At 38.5% G+C, this 18079-nt stretch overlaps 1 protein-coding gene across 8 annotated transcripts in view; it reads right to left on the reverse strand.

Annotated features, from left to right (window-relative positions):
• Positions 1 to 18079, reverse strand: part of CCDC66 (coiled-coil domain containing 66) — a 61940-nt gene that overhangs the window by 16351 nt on the left and 27510 nt on the right. For 7 of the 8 annotated variants that reach the window (XM_036878010.2, XM_036878005.2, XM_036878003.2 and 4 more), the window contains 4 exons: positions 7713 to 7841; positions 7093 to 7343; positions 6799 to 6883; positions 5812 to 5973 (listed from right to left, as the gene is read on the reverse strand). In XM_036878010.2, the coding sequence (XP_036733905.2) occupies positions 5812 to 5973; positions 6799 to 6883; positions 7093 to 7343; positions 7713 to 7841 (627 nt within the window). The remainder of the gene's footprint in view (positions 1 to 5811; positions 5974 to 6798; positions 6884 to 7092; positions 7344 to 7712; positions 7842 to 18079) is intronic. The other variant, XM_036878006.2, reaches the window with a different exon arrangement.

Below are 18079 nucleotides of genomic sequence, written 5' to 3' on the forward strand. Positions count from 1 at the left end.
CTCCCCTGTGACCCCCGACATTGCTTCAGGGGCTGAGCAGCTCCAGAATAGAGCTTCTGGACACTAGAGGGCGCCATACACAAATATGAAACACCAAGGGAACCTGGTCCAGAGTAAAATTTATATAACTCCAGAGAAAAATATAAATGACATGGACCTTATGACTCTTCCTGAAAGGGAGTTCAAAATAAAAATCATCAACATGCTAATGGAGGTATGGAAAGACATCCAAGAGCTCAGGAATGAATTCAGGTCAGAGATCCAATCATTGAAGAGCACGATGGAGGGTATTAAAAGCAGGTTGGATACGGTGGAGGAGACGATAAATGAAATAGAAACCAGAGAAGAGGAATACAAAGAGGCTGAGGCACAGAGGGAAAAAAGGATCTCTAAGAATGAAAGAATATTGAGAGAACTGTGTGACCAATCCAAGCGGAACAATATTCGCATCATAGGGACACCAGAAGAAGGAGAGAGAGAAAGGGATAGAAAGTGTCTTTGAGGAGGTAGTTGCTGAAAACTTCCCCAATCTGGGGAAGGAGATAGTCTCTCAGGCCAGAAATAAATAAAATTGAGAAGAATAAAACAATAAAAAATAAACAAAATAGACAAACCCCTAGCCAGACTTATCAAGAAAAAAAGAGAGCCTACACACATAAAAAGAATCAGAAATGAGAAAGGAAAAATCATTACAGACATCACAGAAATACAAAGAATTATTAGAGAAAACCTTAAAAGTTTTCCAAAAAATAAGAGGAGGGAATACTTCCAAACTAATTCTATAAGGCTAGCCTCACTGTAATACCAAAACCAGGCAAAGACACCACAAAAAAAGAAAATTACAGACCAATATCCCTGATGAACATAGATGCAAAAATACTCAACAAAATATTAGCAAACCGAATTCAAAAATACATCAAACATCATCCATCATGATCAAGTAGGATTTATGCCAGGGATGCAAGGATGGTACAACATTTGAAAATCCATCAACATGATCCACCACATCAACAAAAAGGACAAAAACCACATAATCATTTCCATAGATGCTGAAAAAGCATTTGACAAAATTCAACATCCATTCATGATAAAAACTCTCAAGAAAATGGGTATAGAGGGCAAGTACCTCAACATAATAAAGGCCATATATGACAAACCCACAGCCAACATTATACTTAACAGTGAGAAGCTGAAAGCTTTTCCTTTAAGATCGGGAACAAGACAAGGATGCCCACTCTCCCCACTTCTATTCAACATAGTTCTGGAGGTCCTAGTCACGGCAAGCAGAAAACACAAAGAGATAAAGGGCATCCAGATTGGCAAGGAAGAAGTTAAACTGTCCCTGTTTGCAGATGACATGATAGTGTACATAAAAAACCCTAAAGAATCCACTTCAAAATTACTAGATCTAATATCTGAATTCAGCAAAGTTGCTGGATACAAAATTACTAGACAGAAATCTGTGGCATTCCTATACACTAATGATGAACTAGCAGAGAAAGAAATCAGGAAAACAATTCCATTCACAACTGCATCAAAAAGAATAAAATACCTAGGAAAAAACCTAACCAAGGAAGTGAAACACCTATACTCTGAAAACTACAAGACACTCATGAGAGAAATTAAAGATACCAATAAATGGAAACACATCCCGTGCTCATGGATAGGACGAATTAATATTGTCACAATGGCCATCCTGCCTAAAGCAATCTATAGATTCAATGCAATTCCTATCAAAATACCAACAGCATTCTTCAATGAACTAGAGAAAATTGTCCTAATTCATATGGAACCACAAAAGACCTCGAATAGCCAAAGCAATCCTGAGAAGGAAGATTTAAACAGGGGGGATTAATGCTCCCAACTTCAAGCTGTACTACAAAGCCACAGTAATCAAGACAATTTGGTACTGGCACAAGAACAGACCCAAAGACCAATGGAACAGACTAGAGAGCCCTGATATAAACCCAAACATATATGGTCAATTAATATATGATAAAGGAGCCATGGACATACAATGGGGAATGGCTGAAATACAAAGAATTATTAGAGCCTCTTCAACAGCTGGTGTTGGCAAAACTGGACAGCTACATGCAAGAGAATGAAACTGGATTGTTTAACCCCATACACAAAAGTAAACTTGAAATGGATTAAAGACTTGAATGTAAGTCATGAAATCATAAAACTCCTAGAAGACAACATAGGCAAACATCTCCTGAATATAAGCATGAGCAACTTCTTCCTGAACCCATCTCCTCGAGAAAAAGAAACAAAAGCAAAAATGAACTCATGGGACTACATCAAACTAAAAAGTTTTTGTACGGCAAAGGACATTATCAACAAAACAAAAAGGCATCCGACAGTATGGGAGAATATATTTGTAAATGACATATCCGACAAGGGGCTAACATCCAAGATATATAAAGAACTTACACACCTCAACACCCAAAAAGCAAATAACCCAATTAACAAATGGGCAGAGGATATGAAGAGACAGTTCTCCAAAGAAGAAATTCAGATGGCCAACAGACACATGAAAGGATGCTCCACATCACTAATCATCAGGGAAATGCAAATTAAAACCAATATGAGTTATCACCTCACACCAGTTAGGATGGCCAGCATAGAAAAGACTAAGAACAACAAATGCTGGCGAGGATGCGGAGAAAGGGGGACCCTCCTACACTGCCGGTGGGAATGTAAGCTAGTTCAACCACTGCGGAAAGCAATATGGAGGTTCCTCAAAAAACTAAAAATAGAAATACCATTTGACCCCAGAATCCCACTCCTTGGAATATACCCAAAGAATACAATTTCTCAGATTCAAAAAGACATATGCACCCCTATGTTTATCGCAGCACTTTTTACAATAGCCAAGATATGGAAGCAATCTAGGTGCCCATCAGTAGATGAATGGATAAAGAAGATGTGGTACATATACACAATGGAATACTATTCAGTCATAAGAAAGAAACAAATCCTACCATTTGCAACAACATGGATGGAGCTGGAGGACATTATGCTCAGTGAAATAAGCCAGACAGAGAAAAACAAATGTCAAATGATTTCCCTCATTTGTGGAGTATAACAATGAAGCAAAACTGAAGGAACAAAATGGCAGCAGACTCAGAGACTCCAAGAACGAACTAGTGGTTACCAAAGGGGAGGGGTGTGGGAGGGCGGGTGGGGAGGGAGGGAGAAGGGGATTGAGGGGTATTATGTTTAGTACACATGGTGTGGGGGATCACAAGGAAAACAGTGTAGCACAGAGAAGGCACATAGTGGATCTGTGCCATCTTGCTGCACTGATGGACAGTGACTATATTGGGGTATGGGTGGGGACTTAATGTAGTAACCACATTGTTTTTTCATGTGAAACCTTCATAAGAGTGTATATCAATCATACCTTAATAAAAAATTAAAACAAAAAACAAAAAAGCCACATGTTCATCTCAAGAGATGCTGAAAAAGCATTTGACAAAACTCAACATCCATTCATGATTAAAACTCAAAAAAAATGGGTAAAGAGGGTACGTACCTTCACAAAATAAAGGCCACACATGACAACTCCACAGCCAACATCATACTGAATAGTGAAAAACTGAAAGGTTTCCCTCTAAAACTGGTAACAAGACAAGGATATCCACTTCACCACTTCTATTCAACATAGTATAGTACTGGAGGTCCTAGCCAGCAATCAGACAACATAGAGAGATAAAAGGCATCCAAATTGGTAAGGAAGAAGTTTCATCACTTTGTAGATGCCTTGATATTATATATAGAAAACCCTAAAGACTCCACCAAAAAACTATTAGAATAACTGAATCAGCAAAGATGCATGATACAAAAATAATTCACAGGAATCTGTTGCATTCCTATATATAATAACAATGGACAAAAATACTAACTGATCAGGAAAAGAACCCCACTTACAACTGCATCAAAAAGAATAAAATACCTAGGAATAAATCTAACCAAGGAGGTAAAAGACCCTCTATACTCTGAAAACTAGAAGGCACTCATGAGAGTAATTAAAGAATAGCACCAATAAATGGAAATCTACCCTGTGTTCATGGATAGGAAGAATTAATATTGTCAGAAAGGCCATCCAGCCCAAAGCAATTTACAGATTCAATGCAATCCCTATCAAAATACCAACAGCATTTTTCAATGAACCAGAACAAACAGTTCTAAAATTCATAAAAGACCCTGAATAGCCAAAGCAATCCTGAGAAAGAAGAATAAAGCTGGGGGGATTATGCTCCCAGACTCCAAGCTCTACTACAAAGCTATAGTAATCAACAGAGCTTGGTACTGGCACAAGAACACAGCCATAGATCAAAGGAACAGAACAGAGAGTCCAGATATAAACCCACGCATATACAGTCAAATAATATATGATAAAGGTGCCATGACTATACAATGGGGAAAAGACAGCCTCTTCAATAACTGGTGTTGGGAAAACTGGACAAGTACATGTAAGAAACCAGATTACTGTCTAAATCCATACACAAAAGTGAAATCTAAATGGATCAAAGACCTGAATGTAACTCATGAAACCATAATCTCTTTAAAAAAAAAGATAGGCAAAAATCTCCTGAACATAAGTATGAGCAATTTTTCCTGGACACATCTCCTCAAGCAAGGGAAACAAAATAAAAAATGAACAGGTGGGACTACATTAAACTAAAAGGCTTCTGTACAGCAAAGGACACCATCAGCAGAACAAAAAGACAACCTACAGTATGGGAGAATATATTCATAAATGACTCATCTGTAAGGTGTTAACATCCAAAATATATAAAGAACTCATATGCTTCAACACCAGAAAAACAAATAACCCAATTAAAAAATGGGCAGAGGACCTGAACAGCCATTTCTCCAAAGAAATACAAATGGCAACAGACACATGATTAGCTCCACATCGCTAATCATAAAGGAAATGCAAATCAGAATCACAATGAGTTATAACCTCAAACCAGTTAGGATGGCCACTATCCAAAGGATAAGAAATGCTGGTGAGGATGCAGAGAAATGGGAACACTCCTACACTGCTGTTGAGAATGTATGTTCAATGGTGCAACCACTGTGGAAAGCAGTATGGAGGTTCCTCAAAAAAAAACTGAAAATAGAAATACCACGTGATCCAGTAATCCCACTCTTAGAAATTAACCCAAGGAAAACAAAATCCCTGATTCGAAAAGATGTATGCACCCCTATGTTTATCAACACACTATTTACAATAGCCAAGTTATGGGAACTACCTAAGTGCCCATCAGTAGATGAATGGATGTAGAAGACGAGGTATATATACACAATGGAATATTATTCAGCCATAAAAAGAAAAGAAATCCTGCCATTTGCAACAATATGGATGGACCTAGAAGGTATTAAGGTCAGTGAAATAAGCCAGGCAGATAAAAGACAAATACCATATGACTTCACTTATTTGTGGAGTATAACAACAAAGCAAAACAGAAGGAACACAACAGCAGTAGACTCACAGACTGAGAAGTGACTAGTGGTTACTAAGGGGGAGGGTTTGGGGGCAGGTGGGGGGAGGGTGAGTGGAATAAAGGGCATAATAATTCACAATAACAATATTAAGTTGGTCACATGGACAGTATGGAGAATATAGTCAATGGTTTTGTAAAAAAAATAAATAAATAGATAAAACCTCCATCTTCTCTCTTACTTTCATGTTTCCACACAGAGCTTCACAATTATAAAAATACGCAAATGTTCGACTTCTGCTTTTTTTTTTAAAAACAATCCATTTTTACTCTAGAACGTTAGAATGCAATCACGCACTTCCTTCAGTCTCTGCTTCCGCACGTCCTCCTCGTGCTGTCTCTGCATCGCGTCTCGCTGCCGTGCCAGGCGGCGCTCCTCCTCCTCCTCTTCCCTCCTCCTCTGCTCGTCCTCCAGCTGCTGCATCCGGCGCTTCTCTTCCAGCTGAGCAGCGATGGCTTTCTAATCACACAGTCACAGAGATCACAGTCACAGATCTGAGGACCCATGAAGCACTTGTTTGATGGTTCTGAAATCAAGCTTATCAGTATACAGAATTACATATTTGAGTAAAGTTAAAATGTCAAATTTCCAGTGTATTTCTCCCATCTCCTGCTTGTCAAACTCTACAGGCTTTTTCTTTAACCCAAGAGGGCCGTTAGAAGAACTAATAGAAAAACAACTGGAAAATAAAAATCTCAGCACTTAGCATGGTGCCTGGTAAGTACCAGCCGCTGTGTAAAGTATCTGTTCACTTAACTGACTGTGAGTAGCACTACTAACTAGGCCAAATCTTCATATATCTAAGGTTTTAAAGAATTTTCCAGACATTTAAGTCCCTTCAGCATTAGACTAAAAGCGGGAGAGAATTTTAATCTTAGTCTCCTTTCTTATGTTATCTGCCAGATTTCTTAACCATACTTCTACTTCAATCTCATACATTGTTCCCTTTCAAAGAACTAATTGTCATCCTGAACAGAATTCACGAAAACTAAACTGATGAAAAAGTATCCAATACCAACTTAAGATCTAGTGCTACCTCACATGGACAACATATATATTGGAGATCTTCTCTTCTGGAAGGTAGCTGGCTGTACTGTGTGACACCGTCTGGTTCTTAGCACGAGTATAATTCTAATATGCCACTTAGAGTAGGGATTAGATACATCATAGGATTGGACAGGGTCTATGCTGTAAGTTTATACCAGAATTTGAAGTTCCACTACTTAGGTATCTATTAGCCAGGGGTACTACTTATCAAGAAGAGCAATATTTATAATGCAGTACCTGATGTTCTAGCTGTTTCTGTCGCCTCCTGTCTCGTTCCTCAATCTGAGCTGGGTCCAAGAGAGCAGTCATTGAACGGAGGAAGCTGGCAAAATAGATACATTAACTGTTTAAAACCCCAAAAGGTGGGTTTAACAAGTTGCTAAACATTTTTGCTTAGGATATGTCTACTAACCACTTCTACTTAGAAAAAGATTCCAAACTTGAAACCAATTAATACATACTGTAAATATAAAACAGTCCCAATAGAGCACACAGACTTCTACACTTCAGTAAATACCTGAATGAACTTACTTTGTTTTGTGGCCATTTGCCACAGCCACATTTCTAATAGGTTCTGCTACATGCTCCTCCTCTGAAGGCTCAACCTGACTTCCAGCTGTAGGTGTACAGACACTGCTGTTATCTGCCAGCTTCTGAATGTCCGGAGAGACACACAAGTACTCTGGTTGTTTGTGTGGTGACTGAGAAGACAGTTGAGATTGAGAACCAGGATTGCTCTTTAAGGAATCAAAACGCACTGCCCATCTGTCATGTTCCTCACCCTAATCATGACAAATAAGAATTGCTAAGAATTTCTCTAATTATTCCCACATATAAAATCCTAAATGGCAATCAAATGTGATTTCTAAAGTCTCCATACAGCAGAATAAGCATCATAAAAATTAATAAATTGTTTCTGTATGGATTCCATATACATTTAGGTAACTAGCTCAGAAAATATGAGAAATTTTAAAAATAAGGAAATTTCTAAGTGTTAAGTTACAAGAAGCTATGCAAAATCACACTGAATGCATTCAGTGAAATGTTCCCAAGAGCAAATGTGGAATAACTTGAACAGACTTATCAAATAGTTTCAGGATACTTTATGTTTAAAGACTTTGAAATTATATCCATAAAATGTCATAAGTTACCTTTAATGATGCCGTTTTTTCCTCTATTTTTCTTTGCCGATCATCTGTTTGCTTATTCAACTCTTCAATCCATTTTCTCTGCTGTTCTTGTTTCAAAGCACTGAAAGGGGGCTCCAGTGGCACGGCTTCCTAAACAAGTCACCAATACCACCTGAAGTTAAGTTCTCTTTTTCTAATCACTTTGTATTTACAAGTCTTGCCAAAGAACTTACACAGACTTAATGCGGTAAGGTGTTTATCTCTAAGAGGAGCAATAATTTAAAAAAAAAAATTCAGGTATACAAGAGTTAAGTAGATGTATTTTGATTTTCAGAATCATATTTGTAATGTATACTAGCAGAAGGATATAACAAAATAAATATAAGGAAAGGAAATTTTCTAATTAAAAAATAGAAAAATTTCCCCAAAACAATTATGAGATTTTCAAGATTCTATCCTAACAGTATCTCATTCAGACTTTGAAAGGAGTTACTGTTCATTTTAAATAGATGAATATTGTTTTTACATTTGGCTTTAAAATATAAGAAACACTGCCTTTGGACCAAGAGCCAAGAAGATGTAAGAGTATGATTTCTCTCCTGAATCATACTGTCTCTCCCCAGTATACCCCTTTGTCCATTTCTGCTGTTAGAGCCCTATCACAGTCTATGATGTTTCAGAAAGAAAAATTATCTTATGTCCACAATAGGTCTTTGAGTTCTAAGGAAAAAACAAAAATAAAAACAGCAGCACAAAAATCTGTTTTTTTAACTTACGAAGTTTAGTATGCTCTAACAAGAAAAGAATATATTCTGCTGACACTGTCCTGAAATGCAAAAGTTAAGTATCAGATATTTCCTTAGATGAAGTAACTGCAGGTTACTTGAAACAGTCTGACAGAAAGCAAAACTGAAAGAACAAAATAGCGGCAGACTCACCAACTCCAAGAAGGGACTAGCAGTTACCAAAGAGAAGGGTTTGGAGAGTGTGGGTGGGGAGAGAGGGAGAAGGGGATTAAAGGGCACTGTAATTAGCACTCACAATATAGGTAGGTCACCAGGAAGGCGGTACAGCACAGAGAAGACTAGTGACTCTACAGCATCTCACTTCCCTGATGGACAGTGGCTGCAATGTGGTGTGTGTGGGGGGGACTTGATAATATGGGTGAATGCTGAAACCACAATGTTGCTCATCTGAAACCTTCAGAAGACTGTATATCAGTGATACCTTAACTAAAAAAAAATAGCCTGACAGAATACTACAATGCGATATACCTTAAAATGTTACTTTCTGCCCTTGTTTTTACTAGCAACAATGGCAAAGCTCAGTTTCCAACTGTTTTGATCAAAGGAAATATTTATCCAAAAAGGAAAAATCTTAGTATATTAGGCGTTCCTACCAATTTTGAACAGATAACCAAAATATTCACTTAAGCCTAAAAGAACCACTTTAAAAGGAACATTACCTTCAGTTAAGTAATTTAAGTAATTAAGTACTACTATTTTAGAGGTCAAAATGTAACAGAAAAACAGATTTTTTGAACTCTTTACAAGATATTCTCAACACCGTACTCAATCATCATAGAATTCTGTAATCTGTTTCTTAAGTCTGATGTAACCAGACCTGGTTTCAAATTTTAGAGCAGTTTTTGCAAATTATTCAGGAATTCACACAAATAAAAATTACTCTAGAAAATTCCTAAAACCATTCATAAAATTTTTTATATATGTATTCTATTTATAACCCTATGCGAAACTGAATAATCAGTTCTCTCAATTCAGACTTCCACTTCTTAATCAAGGATGTCATACAAAGCTATTACCACTCACTTGTTTGCCATCTGAATAATTCATTTCATTTCTCCAAAGGACTAGGAAACCATTATTTCCTTTTTTAACAGTTTCCTCCATGTACACCCAGCTAGAGGAATGAAAAGTAGAAGGACTTGGTGGGTGGGGAGAGGCAGTAGGTAGAATGGAATCTCCCTTGTGGTTACTGAGCTCATTCAGCTGAAGCTGAGTAAGACAAATATGTGCATAACGCAGGCTCACTGTGTACACAACAAATGGGTTTGACCGTGGTCTAGTATCTCTCTGCCATTAATTCCTCCACACAGTTAAGAAAAGAATCCTCTTTCGCCAGGCTCACTCATGACTCTACCTTTTCTGAATACCTATTTTGAACACACTATGCCCCCACCACAAACAATCCGCAACGTTACAGGGTCCCAATGTAAACCTTTGGCTCCCTTTAACTTACTCTGTGTCAGGAAATGTTAGTCTTACTCCTGATACCAATGCAGTATTAATAGCAGCTGCTAAATCATAACTCAAAGTACAGGGCTTTCCAAATGGTCCACTACAGATGCCAGTTGTTTCACAGAATTCTCCCCTTAAGTTAGCAGTCCTTAAAAATGCAGCTCTGGGAAAGGACAGCACTCACTGGTGACTCTGCCATGGTCCAGAATAGCCCTGCTTGCCAGTCCATGGCTCCCAAGTCCAGACAACAAAAGCCTCCTCAGTCTAGACACCGTCATCTTACCCCATCTTGTTCGCACGCCAGGCAGAAAAGACATTCTGTGGGAGACGTGTGGTCTCAGGACATTGGGCTGTAAAGAACAGGACCTTCCAATAGGAAGAGCACCAAAACAAACAGCTGATACCACGTGGGGAGGCCTCTTGGAACTTGACAAGTACAGAGGACTAAAGAGATGCGCCTACGGCAAAAAATTCCTGGCTTTCATGCTCACACCTGCCATATAATCCTCTCAGGAGCCACGTCTATTCAACATCTTTCGCCTACTTAAAAAAATTGAGCTGTTCTCTTATTACTGAATTTTGGAGTATTAAAACATATAGTCCAGATATTAGTCCTTATCAGACTTTTTTGCAAATATTTTCTCCTTCCCTGTGTTTTATAATCTAACAGCACCCTTCTAAGAGCAGAACTTTTGATTAAGGGCATTTATCAACTTTTTCTTTTTATAGATTGTTGTTCTAGTACTGTGCCAGTGACATCTGTATACTGATTTTATATCCAGCCACTCTGATTACTTTTTACCTATTATTTCTATAACATTGAGACTATCATTCATTTTTGAATGTTTAACCTAGCTTGCATCATTCCTTGAATAAACCCAACTCATCATGATGCATTATATATAATTTTTTTCTTTCCTGTATTGCCATGTCAGGTTTTGGCATAAAAAATGGTTGTTTTGTTATCTTTGGTCATCAGGTTTTTGTTTATACTGCCCTCATTAACAACCTTGAAAGGTTCTCTCTTTTACCTTAATTGTCTGGAAGAATTCATCAACACATCTGGTTCATTTTTTGTTTCCTGCATTCTTCTTAAATGCTTGAAGAAGTCTATACTTGCCCTTGAAATTTAAACACTTACTAGGTATATCTTTAAACCAGCCTCTTTTTTATTCATTTAGCTCAATTTTTTTTTTCTGGTCTAGAAAGTTCTTTCTTTGATACCTGGTATTACTTCTTACCCATTTACTGTTTTTGTCTTTGGAAAAACCTATCACTCAAGATTATATCTTATAAGCCATTTGTAGTATCTTGTCAGACTTCTCATCTTTTTAAAATTCTTCCCATACTCAGGAGGTGTCCCTACTCACTGTGATTTCAATTCATTTCATTGCCAGTTTATTTTTTCTTTCCTGCTAATATACGCTTAAGTTTTCTTCTACTCTCTTATCTTGGGCCTATTCCTGTACAAGGTTTTCTGTAAATGCCAGTTTAATGTGTACAGCTGGGGCTTCTCTTACTCTTTTTTTGTGCTCTATGGCCCTTTAAATCTGAGGTCAGTGGTTTCTTTTTGTTCTGGGACACTTATCTTAATTACTTTTTCAGGTATTTCCTATCTTTTTTCCTCTCTCCTTTGAGCTGCCTATTATCTGAATGTCAGCATTTTTCTTTTTTTTCCTCACATGGTTTTAAAAAATGTCTCCCTACTTGCCCTCTTTTTCAAGATATTTTCTAATTATGGTTTTCCAATTATTTACTCATTCCTGAGCTATATCATTTCTGCTATTTCCTTTCTATTGTATTTATTACTTTAAATGTATCACACCTAAACTTTGGTTTTGTTTCCTGCACTCACTGCTAATACTTCCCCTTCTTTTGCGTTCATCAAATTAAATTTGAGTCATTTTTCTAGTATTTCTGCTTCTACTGGAAGCTGCTATCCTCAATGTTGCTTTTCCTTTGAAATAGCGGTGTTTTCCTGAACCACTTCAAGTCTTTTATAGACTAAGATAGGAATAAATAAAAACTAAATGTTTCCTTTAAAATTCTCCTGCTTCACAAAATGGGACATATTTCTTATGAGATGTTTTCCTTAAGTACTAATCAAGAATTTCACCCTTTCCAGTGATGGATATTTTCATAGTTGACCTTGTTTCATGTTTATTCCTCCTTGAGCAAAGACAGATTTTACTAAGTCTAGTGTTATGGGTAGTTTGGAAACACAAGTTACTCTCGGTGTTCTCCACCTGTTTAGATGTTAGTAAATTCTGCCTCTTATTCTAAAACTGGACTCACAGAAATTTGAAATGCCTAGGACACTTCTTGAATCCGAATAGGACTTCAAACAGTTCTGTTTCCTTATTCTACCTCAACATTGAATCTTTCTGGTAAAGCAAAGAGACCCACCTAGTTTTGAATAAGGAAGGAACTCTCCATACAGTTCAACTTTGGAGGACTGAGATGAGGTTCCTGAGTCCAAAACTACACAGTACTGAGAGGCAAAGTGAAGCTTTGGCAAAGTCTGGCTCATTTGGGGCAGGCTACAGTATTTGTTTCTTCTGAAATAAGGCCATAAGTGGCCTGGGGTTACAATTAGTCACATACCAGTTCTGCTATGGAAAGACCTCATAATTCACAAATTCTATTCTCAGGATTCTAAAGTAACTTAACAGAAGGAATATAAAGGTTTTCAGCATTCCATTTTTATTCTACTGCATTGTGACCTCTTATTTCTTAAAGAATCATGCCAAACTAGATTAATACAAATCCAGAGAAATTCTTGAACTCTGAACTATGCTGTAATGGGCTCTTCCTGACACATTTTGTTGTCCTTTCTACCCATTAGCATGGCATAAATATTACACAAAAATTTTTAAAGTTCGGAAGTTGTTAAGTCAAAAAAGTAAAGGATATATAAACATTATCCAGGTATGAGTATGCATATGTGAATGCTTTGGGAATTGATGCAGATCAGTGTTTTGCGCATCTCCTCATTCCAAAAACTAATATAGTACCCAGACAGATTCACATCAAAATCATGTGCTGCACAATGACGACCACACTCAAGATTCCACACCACAAAGAAAACACTGTTAGAATAAACAAATCCAGCAACTGCAGAATACAAAACCAACATAAATCAATTGCATTTCTATATACTAACAATGGGCAATCTGGGAAAAGGAAATTAAGAGAACAAGTTCTACCATTTGACCCAGGAATTCCACTTCTAGGAATTTACCCTAAGAATGCAGCACTCCAGTTTGAAAAAGACAGATGCACCCCTATGTTTATCGCTGCACTATTTACAATAGCCAAGATATGGAAGCAACCTAAGTGTCCATCAGTACATGAATGGATAAAGAAAATGTGGTACATATACACAATAGAATATTATTCAGCCATAAGAAGAAAACAGATCCTACCATTCGCAACAACATGGATGGAGCTAGAGGGTATTATGCTCAGTGAAATAAGCCAGGTGGAGAAAGACAAGTACCAAATGATTTCACTCATATGTGGAGCAGAAGAACAAAGGAAAACTGAAGGAACAAAACAGCAGCAGCAATCACAGAACCCAAGAATGGACTAACAGTTACCAAAGGGAAAGGGACTGGGGAGGATGGGTGGGAAGGGAGGGATAAGGGCGGGGAAAAAAAAAGAGGGCATTACAATTAGCATGCATAGTGCATGGGCGGGCACAGGGAGGGCTGTGCAACACAGAGAAGACAAGTAGAGATTTTACAGCATCTTACTACGCAGATGGACAGTGACTGTGAAGGGGTATGTGGGGGGGACTTGGTGAAGGGGGGAGCCTAGTAAACATAATGTTCTTCATGTAATTGTAGATTAATGATACCAAAATAAAAAAAAAAAAAAGAGAACAACTTCATGTATAATAGCCTTAAAAAGAACAAAATACTTAGGACTAAGCAAAAAAACATGTACAGTGAAAACCATAAAACATTATTGAAGGAAATTAAAGACACAAACAAATGGAAAGATATTCCATGTTCATGGATTAAAAAATTGAGTATTGTCAAGATTACCTAAAGCAATCTACAGATTCAGTGCAACCCCTATGAAAATCTCATTTTTTTTTTTGCATAAGTAGAAAATCCACCTAAAAATTCACAGGGAATCTTAAGTGACCCTGAATAGCTAAAACCACTGTGCAAAAGAACAAAATTAGATGACTCTCACTTTCTGATTTCAAAACTTAACAAAAAGATACAGTACTCAAAACAGTGAGACAGTGGCATAAAAGGATGGACACACAGAATAATGGAATGGAATGGAGAACCCAGGAATAAACAAACCCTCACATACACATTCAAATTATCGACAAGGGTGCCAGGATTATTCAATTGGGAAAGGACAGTCCTTTCAACTAATAGTGCTCGGAAAACTGGACATTGACATGCAGAAGGGTTAAGCCGTACCCTTAACTTACACCATATACAAAAACTGACTCAAAATGGATCAAAGAGCTAAAACTATAAAACTCTTAGAAGAAAACAGGAAAAGTTGATGGTATCAGATTTGGCAGTAACTTCTTGGATATAACACCAAAAGCACAGGCAACAAAGAAAAAAAAAAAAAACAGATAAAATGGATTTTATCAAAATCAAACACTTCTTTGCATCAAAGGACCCTATTAATCAAGTGAAAAGATACCCATGAAATGGAATAAAGTATTTACAAATCATTTCTTGAATAAGGTACTGATATCCAGAATATATAAAGAACCAAAACTCAACAACAAAAAAGAAAATCCAATTCAAAAATGGGCAGTGGACTTACAGACATCACTCAAAAAAAGATATATAACTGGCCAATAAGCACATGAAAAAATGCTCAACATCAATAATCCTTAGGGAAACACAAATAAAACTACAATGAGATACCACTTCACACACGTCAGGACGGTACCGGTGTCAATGTGGAGAAATCAGAACCCTAGGACACCACTCATGGGAATGTACAACAGAACAGCAGCTACGGGAAACACACTATGATAGTTGAATGTAAAACTGCCAAATTACAACTGGTAAATATTTAGCATAAAAAATTAAACATAAAATTACCGTATCATTCATATCCCACTTATGGGTAATACATACCCCCAAGACTTGAAGGCAGACTTAGAGAGACTCTTTGTACACCAATGTTCATAGCAGCATTATTATCAATGTGGTGACAATGCAAATGCCCACCAGCATTTGGATGGATGGATATACAAAATGTATTACACATACGATGGAACATTACTCACTCTTAAAAAGGGATGAAATTATAATATATGCTACATTATGGATGAACTCTGAAATCATTACGTTAAGTGAACTATATCAGACACAAAAGGAAAAACGCTGTATGATTCCACTTAAAGTACCTAGTATAGTCAAATTCATAGAGACAGAAAGTAGAATGGTGGTTGCCAGGGGCTGTGGACAGGAAGAAATGCAGTTATTGTTCAATGGGTACAGTTTCAGTTTGAGAAGATGAGAAAATTCTAAAGAGAAATAGTGGTAATGACTGCATGGCAATATAAACGTACTTAATGCCCCTGAACTGTACACATGAAAATGATTAAAATGATAAATTTCACTTATATTTAACCACTATTTAAAAAGTAAAGCAAGGGGGAAAAAAAGGAGGGATTTTATTGTTGGCCAACTGCAGAACTATATAGTCTGGCAGTAGCAGCAGGAAGCTAGCAGAATGACCCCCTCACTTACTACCCCATGTAAGAGAGTGTGCTATGCAGGGAAAAAGACGGTGGAGCAGAAAGGCAAGGCAGAAACCTCCCGTGCGCACACACAACAATGAAGAAACTACAGCAAATGCAACTAACCCTGAAAACGACTTGAAGACTGCAGAGCAGGCCACCTGCACCTGGGGAAGAGGAGAAGACCGCACAGGGAAGGGTAGAGTGACAGAGCTGACATACAGCAGGACCCCAGCCCTTCCTCATCCCAGCCCACAGGCGGAGGAACAGAAACTGAGCAGGGAGGGTATAAACGCTCAGGAACTCTGCACACCTGGCCCTGGAGATCTGCTCTGGGAACACAAGTCCACACTACACTGGGTTCTGGTGATTAGCAGGGCTGCACACCAGGAGAGTTGGAGCACTCTCGGAGGCTGAGACTCCTGTCGCTTGTGGAGGACAGGCACACTCCTGCAGTCCCAGAGACCCGAGGCAGAAGTGGTAGTCCGAAAAGATTTGTCAGCAGCAGGAAGGGTGCTGAAGAGGCGAGGGTAGGATGGAGCTCTCTCCACAGGAGAAAGAGCAGGTGGATGACACTTCCCCAGCCCTCCCTTGGTCCAACAGGTCAGGAACTCTTGGGAGCCCCAGACACTCCATCCCCCTAGCCAGTGGCTCAGCCCAAGGTGACTGATTCCCTGAGCACCACCAGCACACCAGCCCACGTGGCCCAGCAGCATCAAGACTTTGCTGCCTGGCAGACAGAGGGAGGTTGTCCCAGCTTTCTCAACCCTGTCTCAGCCAATCAGAGAGGCACCTGGAGGAGGGAGCTCTGAGCGCTCCTTCCTCTGCCCAGGAGACCCAGACACCACTGCAAAAACCACACGCCCTGCAACCATGGGACTCACCCACCCCATTAACCCAGCAGGCCTGCCATCGCTGCAGGGCAGGCAGAAGGTGGCCCCACCCACAACCATCCCCACAGAAGCCACTGCTCTGATCACAAAGGGCCAACTGAGGCAAAATGTCATCTGTGACAGATAGACTACTGCTGGCAGACAGACAGAAAGGCAGCACACCCACTACCAACAAACAGCAACAGAGGCTCCACCACAAAGGAGAACCAGGCACTGGAGAGTAGAGAGTCTTGAGCTTCTGGGCACTACAGGATGCCTTTCTCATAAAGCCACTATTCTGTAGACCAGGAAGCATAGCTGATCTAATACAAAGGAAAAAATCCTGACAGGAACCCTGACAAAATGAGGAGACAGAGGAGTATGTTCCAAACAAAACTACAGGATAAGACATCAGAAAGAGGACTAAATGAAATGGAGACCACCAATCTTCTTGATAAAGGTTTCAAAGTAACAGTCATAATAAATATGCCCACTGCTTGGGGGAGAAATACTGACCATTTCAGGGAGGACTTCAACAAAGATACAAGAGCTGAAGAGCTGAAGAATACAGTAACTGAAATGAAATATACAATGAGGGAATGAATAGTAGATGGCTGCAAGTAGGGGAACGAGATGGAAATTGGAGAACAGGAAAACAACAAAACTGAGGAACAGAAAAAAAAAACCTCTGGAACTGAGAGCATGCAGAGAGCTATATGACAAATCCAAAACAAAACAATATTCACATAATAGGGGTACAAGAAGGAGAAAAGAGAGACAAAGGGACAGAAAGTCTCTTTGAAGAAATAACTGTTGAAAACTCTCCCAATCTGGGGAAAGAAACAGACACTCACGTCATGGAAGCACAAAGAGCCCCTAACTTAAGGAGCCCCCAGAAGACAAAACCAAGAGATACAATAATTAAAATGGCAAAGATTAAGAACGAGGAGAGAGAACTCAAAGCAGCCAAAGAGAGAAAAAAAGACTGCTTAGAAGGGAAACCCCATCAGGCTAACATCAGACTTCTCAGCAGAAACTTCAAAGGCCAGAAAGGAGTGGCATGAAATATTTGATGTACTGAAACAGAAGGAATTTCAACCAAAAATCCTCTACCCAGCAAGATTATCATTCAAATTTGGAGAGATTAAACATTTCCCAGAAAATGCATGCTGAATATATAACCACTAAACCAGCATTACAGGATATGTTAAAGGAGCTTCTGTAGATGGAAATGTTCCTAAGTCTAAACAGTTTTCACCAATGAAAATAAACTACAGTTAAGGTAGTAGAGCAACTGCTTACCAAGCAAGCACAAACCTGAAACAAAATAAAAGCAGCAAAACTAACTATACACTAAGTCAGACAAGGTATACACAAAAAAAAGGCAAATAATGAAATCTAATATGTAAAATGTGGAGGAGGAAGAAGAAAGTACTTTCAGATTGTGTCTGAAATATAGTGATCATCAACATACTAGACTGTTACATGGTTAGGAGGCTATGCTTGAAACTTATGGTAACCACAAAG

This window comes from Manis pentadactyla, chromosome 1 (assembly GCF_030020395.1).
Source record: "Manis pentadactyla isolate mManPen7 chromosome 1, mManPen7.hap1, whole genome shotgun sequence".
Classification (NCBI taxonomy): Eukaryota; Metazoa; Chordata; class Mammalia; order Pholidota; family Manidae; genus Manis; species Manis pentadactyla.